General features: G+C 49.8%; 1 protein-coding gene across 1 annotated transcript in view; it reads right to left on the bottom strand.

Annotated features, from left to right (window-relative positions):
• The window catches only part of MAP3K15 (mitogen-activated protein kinase kinase kinase 15), a 152,705-nt gene that overhangs the window by 6,069 nt on the left and 138,242 nt on the right, over nt 1-8,394 (bottom strand). Inside the window, 10 exon segments of the mRNA XM_060138461.1 lie at nt 141-400; nt 1,280-1,356; nt 1,438-1,547; nt 2,452-2,564; nt 4,260-4,473; nt 5,413-5,518; nt 6,153-6,305; nt 6,307-6,342; nt 7,106-7,280; nt 7,717-7,877. Coding sequence (XP_059994444.1) covers nt 313-400; nt 1,280-1,356; nt 1,438-1,547; nt 2,452-2,564; nt 4,260-4,473; nt 5,413-5,518; nt 6,153-6,305; nt 6,307-6,342; nt 7,106-7,280; nt 7,717-7,877 — 1,233 coding nt within the window. The 3' untranslated portion in view covers nt 141-312.

Below are 8,394 nucleotides of genomic sequence, written 5' to 3'. Positions count from 1 at the left end.
ACCTGTTGTTTCACCTTTCCAGCAGATATTTTTCCACTGAAGTAAATTAAAATTCATTTTTAAGGATTCCCTAATACTCTGGGATGTCAAGACCAGGTTTTACAATCACTGTTTTCACAATACATACAAGTTCTACTCACCTTGAAAACATGTTGATAAATAAAAGGTTAAAATTTTTTCCATAATTCTTTAAAACTTCAAGTTCTTAAATTGTTCATTGAACAAGCGGTGTTTTCCTTGCGTAAGTGCAGCAGAATTCGTGTGTATGTTGTCAGCTCTTTGCTCCCTGTGTCCCCTGGCTTAGCTGATTGATTAAGCCTCATCTTGGGTTGCCGGGGCCCCCTGAGCCTGTCTTCTGTACTGGGAGACTGCAGTCCAGAGCCTGCAGAGGAGACCACCACTACGAAACAAACAGGAGTCTTCTTTAGAGAGTCGTAAGAGAAGACAACTTCAAAGCAACACAGCAGAATACTTCTTTAGGAGCCCTTATGGCAAAAGCTATAGTATATCCTTCCAGACTTGTCTAGATTTGTTGTCTAGTCTTAAAAATGCAGTCCCTAACTTGAAAACTTACTTAACTAAAACAGGAATATGTTCTCTTCACACATGGAGGTGACACTTGTGCCTTAGCAGGAGTGGGACATGGCCTGAGAGGTACTGTACAGGAGTGCTGCTGCATCTGTGCAGAGCAGACTATTTAAGATGACGTGGGGATGAGAAGGCAGGGTGCAAGTTAAAGAAAGAAGGGTTTGGGTGTAGTAGCCCACTAGCATCTCATGTCTCGCTTCACTCCACTCCCAGCCAGGCCTGTCTCTTGACTTTTTCTACTGGGCCTTTAGCTTCTGCCCCCTCTCAGCTTTTCCCCAACTTTAACCTTGAAAAACTCCAGAGTTTGGAGTGAGGTTGGTAGTTTTTTTCCTGACTGAGCCATAGAAAAGGGAGTTAACGTTAATGAAGGGGGGAAAGTTACGTTACCGGCACTTTGTTTTCTACTGCTTTACTTAAAAGCCTAATTACAGGGGCTTCCCTGGTGGCACAGTGGTTGAGAGTCCGCCTGCTGATGCGGGGGACAGGGGTTCGTGCCCCGCTCCGGGAAGATCCCACGTGCCGCGGAGCGGCTGGGCCCGTGAGCCATGGCCGCTGAGCCTGCGCGTCCGGAGCCTGTGCTCCGCAGCGGGAGAGGCCACAGCAGTGAGAGGCCCGCGTACCGCAAAAAAAAGCCTAATTACACCAAAAGAGTCATTTTCTGTTCCACGAAGTGTTTTGAGGCTATTCTTACCGTAGTCTAAGGTACCTCAGGTCTTCCTTAGTGATATAATTAAGAATATCAGAAAGTGTATAACCTTCTTCAAGAATCTGAAACAAAGATCAAATACATTAAGAGCTAAGCAGCTCTGTAATGATAGCACAGGAATGGTTTGTTGGTTGTAAGTTTACCTTTTCAATTGTTTTCGTATCCGCTCCTTGCAGTTGCAACCAGTCGACAAGCTCTTCTTCTGTTCTCTGCCCATAAGACCGAGGAGGGGAGGCTGAGGTCTCTGTAATCTCTGTAAGGATTAGAAAGTTATGTTGTATACTGATGTGTAACAGCAAAATTCTTCAAGTAACAAGTTGGATCAAATAAACTATTATTCCAGAATGTGATGTGAAAAGGAAATGGATTAAACCTGGCTCAGCTGCTCTGCTACACACTGTGCAACAGTCCATAGTCCTTGGAGTCACTTTCCAGAGATTAAAAATGTTCCTTACCTGTGATACTTCAAACTAATTATCTCCTACTTTAAATGTGTATTCCCATCTTTAAAATGCCTTTTCTAAGAAATCATATCCGTAACTGCACTGGAATTCAAATGAGGAAATAGGTTTTAATACTGAGATTTTTTGGCCTCACAGCTTATCCATTCCCCACTCCATATCCATTCCCCACTCCAAGAGGCACCTGTAGCCCTTTTGGGCACCAAATGCATAAGGCTGGTTGACTGAGGTATAATTTATGCCGTAAACCACCCTTTTTAGGTATGCAGTGCTAAGAACTTTGACAAGCAGAGTCACATAGCCACCACCACAATCAAGGTAGAGATATTTCTATCACGCCAGAACGTTCTCGTGGCCTTTTATCATCAATTCCACCCCCCCCCACCCAGTTCTATTTTCTGTCCCTGTAGTTTTGCCTTTAATAGAATTTCCTATAAACGTTCTACATTTATGGAATCATAATATGTAGCCTTTTGAATCTGGCTTCTCTCACTTGCATAATGCATTTGCGATTCATCTGCTTTTGAATGTACTGATAGTTCCTTTTTATTATTGACCAGTATTCCGGAATCTTACTGGAGTACTTACTGGTCTGATCGAGAATAACCTCAACTGTTTCAAGGCTGACTAGAGTACTAGCCAGATTTTGAATGGTCTCACACACACATAAGTCAGAGCAAGTGGAAAATCACTCACCATTAGATTTGAATTGTAACTACAGGTGATACAATTCTTGAGTTTTCTGTTCTAGGGTTTGCCGTAGAAGATTCTGGTACTCTCTCTCTTTTTGAACTAGGTGTTCCAAAAGTCTGGTTTAAAAAAAAAAAAAGCCATCCTCCAGAGAGAGCGTAATACCGTTCAATTCAATTCAAACATTTGTTGAACAATTCAGAGGTTTAAAAAAAATAAAAAAGGCACAATCCCATCGGTCAGTCTAGTTTCTTCAAAGTTGTGTGATCAGGTTTCAGCCTGTACATGAGCACCTTTCTTGTGCTCCCTCCCCTTGTAAACAAAGACCAACGCTCAGGGCGTGGGTATATTTTGCCTCAGAGTATGTATCATGAACCAAAAGATAACCTGATGGTGATCAGTAGAACTCAGCCAACTTGTCTCCCTAAGTCAGGTCAAGTCGCTGAAACTAGTGGTCAGGCCCTTCCCTCCTCACCAGAGAGTAAGCCAAGGAGATAGAAGCCCTGCTGCTGTTGGAACAGCTAGGGGGAAGTAGGAACTGCAGGAAAGACTCTTGCTGCTTGGAAGGTGAGAGGGACACTACTGCGAACACTTACCCAAGACTGCGCTAAACGCTTCACGGGGCTTGGTCTCACAGACACTACTCAGGACAGATGTGTTACCCTCGTCAGCATCACTCAGGGCCAAAGGTGCCTTCCTGCTGTGCCCAACAACAGCTAAGGCATCTCCATCCTACAAGGGCAGGCGTGTCTGTAGGAGCTGTGTGTCTGTCAGCCATTCGCAGTCAGGTGCTGGCTGCTGTCTCATTACTAATTCTACTGAGATGGAAGATAACAATATTGACCCTGGAAAGGAATAACCTTTGAACCCATATATAACATTTTATGAATCTGGTGATTATAAACCTTACCAGAAACACATTTTAAAGAAGGGCTAAGTACTACTATCAACTTTCACATTTGTCATTTTTTCAAAACTTAAAAAAAGTTTTGCCACCACTACCAGTTAATTAAAACTGGGCCTTTCTAAAAAGAAATGATTAGATCTGCCTAAAATTAAACTTCAGAGATCCCTAGGGGTGTGTACAACTTTTCTTCCGAAATAGGTATGCCTGACACTGTTTGTCCCCGTTAAATTTTAGCATTCCCAATGACCACTGGGCAACAAGGCATCATTTGGAACCAATACCAACTAGTTTGCTAAGCCCACTGATGACGTGGTTCCCCAGCGCAAATGGGAATCTTTTTGTTCATTTAACAAATACGTTTTGAACACCTACTATGTGCCTGGAAATAAACAAAAGGGCCCAACTCTTGTGGGAACCTCACGGCAGTGCCAGGGTCCGCTGTCGGGGAAGGTGGTTCACTAATGCCTGCCTAGGGATCATGACAAAACACAAGGGAGAGATTCAAAGAGGACAGGGCAGACTTCCTTGGGGTCAGGGTTATGGGATACCTGGCCATCAACGCAGTGCTAACTGACCCCCAACTCAGCTACTTCGGCAGGGGCAGGCCGCAGATGTCCCCCCGAGTTGCTGGACCCACACACCATGTCAGGGAACCCACCTCGGTAAAGAGACAGAGAAAACTCTGAGATGCTGCTGCCTTTAGTACGGCTTGTGGCAAGGCACTCTACGTCTCTGACTCCTAGCATTAGAAAAAAAGGGGGGGCATCCTTCTAGTCCCCCAGTTGAAGCTGAGACTATCTCCTTGCGCAGTTCCTTGGGGGGTAAAGATGCTTTTCTGAGACCTGGGTGAGGCACCCGACCACTGAGTTGACGGGCTAGTCCAGGTCATTGTCCCACCCCTGCCCACCTGTTGGTCTCCTGCCTGAGCTTGCTCAGCTGGAGGCTCAGATGCTGCTGGGGCTGGGCCTCCTGGGCAACTGCTGAAACGGGCCTGCTCCACCCACACGCCACCTGCGCCTCGCTCGCGCGTGGGTCTGCCGGGGCATAGTCCTCTTCTGCCTCATCCGTGTCCTTATCCACCCCTTTGGTCCCTGAGCCAGCCTCAAAGTGGGCTCGGAGCTCTGTGGAATCACGGAAGAAAAGGACCACGGTTCAACAAGGCCAGGGCTTGGTGTAGCTTATGTCCCGGGCCAGCAAACGTGGCTGTTCAGAGGCCGGCCAGGCCAATGCGATGCTCCATCAGGGGACTGCTGACTTTATAAAATGGAGGGGAGACTATTTCACTTAGCTCTGCAGTGAAAAGATGGTCCCCACCACTTCACAGATAAGGAAACAGACTTCAAGGTGTTTAGTTAGCCAAGGGCAGTTTTAAAAAGGGACAAGCGGGCTTCCACCCAGGCCTGTGTTTTTACTACACTTTCCTGCTTGGACTGGGGAATAATGAAGTCCTGGGGTTTAACAAGCCACTCCCAGAAGCTGAGCCTGGGCAGAGTGCATTCAGGGGAGCAGGCAGAGGACAGGGAGGGAGCAAAGTAATGAGAGGAAGGGGCAGTGTTAACCGAAGCGCCACATAGCCTCCCTTCCTAGGAAGAAGGCACCGCGGAAGGAGAATCAACTTGGGTATTAAGCTGCTCTAACATTTCAAAAATAGAGCCTACAAAAAGCCAAAGATTTCTGTAGCTGCCACATGATGATTCTGAGAGAGGAGACTGAGCCGTTAAATCGTCAACCAACTAGGAGGCGTTGCTGAGCACACAAGATGACGCACTGTAGGAGCCAGGCCGTCAGGCTCAGTGCTCCTTTGAGATCCTGAGTTTAGTCTACCTGCGGTGCGTGCTCCTCAGTTATGCCTAGGGGCATGTAAAAATACATCACCAGGAGATGTTCTCAGAATCACAGACTCTCGGCCCTAAAGGGGTCTGTGACATCATTTACTTAATTGCAGAGACGTACATAGCCAAGATGGGAAAGGGAAAGCAACAGTTGGTGAGTACAGAGGACCCGTCTGACCTTTTCCATAGCCACCTGAAGTTGACCTTGACCAAAAAGAGGGCCCTTACCTGGGATGAGGATGGTGACTGCAGCCTGCACCGCTCGACGGATGATGTTGTCCATCGCAAACATCCAGTGGGGCCTAATTAAGTGGTTCCTCAAAATTTTATTTACCTACAAATCACAAAAATCCAGATTTCTGGTCCATTGTACTTTTAAGAAATAGTTCTTACTAATTCGAATTTGCTTCTACTCTGAGATAAAGGGTTAACCGTGCTGCCCTGAGTTTCTGCCTGACTTATGTTTCTTCTGGACTGAGTCTTCCTTTAAGCTGACCCCAAGTCACACGGGGGTCTAGGGGACAGGTACAGAGATCGGAGCTACTGCACGGGCCTCTTCATTGTTTATTCAACGAACATTTATGAAGCATCTATGAAACCTCAGGCTCTGTGTTGGGGACTTGAGACACAAAGCTAAGCCAGACACGACCTTGGGCCTGGAGCAACTCACACCTGTTCGGGCAGACACATAAGCTTAAACCCCACACCTACCCAGCTGGCAGATGCCACTCGTTCCCAAATCCTATACTCCTGCTCTCCGTGGCCATAATGCAATCAGACCAGTCACTTGTATACACATATTCAGTGTTTAGAAAACTGCTGACACTCGGGATTCAGGCGTAAACAGGTGAGAAGAGATGGAGACTACGGGAGATGATGGTAATCGAACTCCATGGTCTTGGCTGTGAGCCACTTCAGTGGGCTTCCTACCTTCTGGCATGTTCTCTAGGGCCAAATGGAGCACGTACAGCATCCTGAAATCCAGAGAGTACCAGATGAATCTGATTGATGGACGAGCTGTCAAAGTCCAGGTCCACCTTTAGCTTTGATATCGTGGATGCCATCACCCTGTGGTCCGGGCAGCGGATGAAGTCTCTCAGGATCGCAATTATTTGCTTGCTTGATGTGGCCGACTGAGAGATGCAACTCTTCCGAACTCTGATCACCAACCCCCCACCCAAAAAAATCAGTCACTGAGTAATTCAGAGAGAGGGAGGGAAAATCCAAGAAGTACTTTGGGCAACTAGATTAACCAGACTGTCCATTTGCTAATGGAACTGGGGATTTTCCAGGCGAGACACGGGCTCTGGTCCTGGAATTTCCTCCATATCCTTCCTGTTAGAGGGTTATGTGGCCCCCTTCTCCTCTCTGGCCCGCAAACAACAGAACTAAGCCCCTCAAGGAATGGTCTGCCATCCTGTTTAACCCCTTGTGAACCACCCTCCACCCCCAACAGGCCTTGTCACAAGGCACAGTTCATAGGGGGCAGTGGCCTCTTGCTAGAAGGACCTTTTCCCATCCAAAATGAGTTAAAACTCAAACATTTCCATCCGTAACCTTTCTTCCTAAAGCGGCTGTTCTCCCAGCTTCTGAGGGCAACTGGTGCAGCTGGGGGTTAACTGGGCTTTGTGCTGTCATTTGGCTTGTTTTCCACCAGGAGGCAGCACTGCCCCATCAGTGCCTGGTTTCACTGCAGTGTTCCGCAAATGCAGAATCAGGCTTCAATGGAGTCTTTTTTTTTTTTTTTGTATTTTCTTTTGTTTTGTTGGAAAAGGGAAGGACGTTGGGAAATACTTAGGGTGGTTCTTGTAACTGTGCAAATGTTCTAGGGTAGCAGGAACACCAGTCCCATTTGGACCTCTTCTGGGACCTGGCCTTGGGCGGAGGGCGTGGGATTGCAGCTCCCGCACTCGGCCTGTACCTGGGCCACGCACTCCTGCAGGTTGGAAGCCACCTGGTTCTGCTCCTCCCAGAGGATTCTGTAGAGGATGGCACGGCGCTCGCTGTCCTTGCGCAGCAGGAAGAGGCCCAGGTCGCTGTCCTCCAGGGACGAGGCTGCGCTCCGGTCCTCTGAGGCCGAGCTCTCATCAGGAACACTGCGGACAAACGCAGGCGACAATCCCCCGCCTCCCAGGGACACCGTGGGGGAGGGGCTGAGAGGTGGCTCCGCCGCAGCCCCACCCTCAGGACGATGCACCAGTGTTAGGGGCGAGGGGAAAGACGGGGAAAGGAGGGAGGGGGAAGGAGGGGGTAAGAGGGAGAGAATAAGGGGTGACAGGGGAGGAGGAGGAAACAGGAGGGAAGGGGAAGGGGAAGCGACGAGGGGGAGGGGAAGAAGAGGAGAGGGGGAGGGGAGGAAGAGGAGGGGGGAGGGGAAGGGACAGAGAGTGACCTCACTGCCCTCCTCTCTCTCACTGTCAGTGGCCGCCCCGGCTGCCCTGCTGATCGTGCAGAAAGGCAGCAAAAGCCCTTCGCGGCCATCTGGTTTACACCTGGGAGGGACTCTGTCCTCCGAGTGGGGGGTGGCCGTACCTGAGCAGGTGGCTGAGCCGATGCGTGGGCGTCTGGGACTTCTGGAAGAACACGTCGGGCTGGGCATCGGAGTGTGGGGAGACCGAGCCATGCTCACTGCTGCTGCTGCCGCCCATCAGCTCTCCCGCCAGGGGCAGGGGCAGCGTGGCGCCCCTGGGACCCTCTGTGCGGGGCAGCCGGGGATGGGGACAGTGAGCCCCAGGCAGCCCCTTGGGCCACGTGACGCGCCCAGGGGCCTAAGCCCGCGCTGCTCTAACTGGGGGTGCAAGCGATCACCCAGGGATCCTGGGGAGATGGAGGTTCTGCTTCAGCAGGTCCGGGATGGGCCCGAGACTCCGCATTTCTAACCAGCCCTTCGGACACGCTGAGACAGCGAGTCGCTCTCTGGGTGCAAGATGCTGAGGCACCCTGTCCCAGCTCCCGCCCCATCCACACCGGGACCACTCGTATATCACTGCCCCGGTAGGACCTACTGCCCCAGAAGGTGTTGTTTGCTTCGGTGGCCTGCAGGACAGACACCCTTTAACCAAGGTCGGGAGCAGCACAGGGTGACAGGCCAGGCTCCAAAGATGAAGCGCCAGGTTCTGCACCTGGGGAAGACACAAAACCCCAGCCAGGGTACCTCCCACCTCCCTCCCTGGCACAATCCCAAAGGAAAGGCTTTAACGGAGCATTGGG

The sequence above is a fragment of the Lagenorhynchus albirostris genome, chromosome X (assembly GCF_949774975.1).
Source record: "Lagenorhynchus albirostris chromosome X, mLagAlb1.1, whole genome shotgun sequence".
NCBI lineage: Eukaryota > Metazoa > Chordata > Mammalia > Artiodactyla > Delphinidae > Lagenorhynchus > Lagenorhynchus albirostris.
Note: the sequence above shows the minus strand (reverse complement) of the source record. Positions and strands in the feature narration are given on the sequence as shown.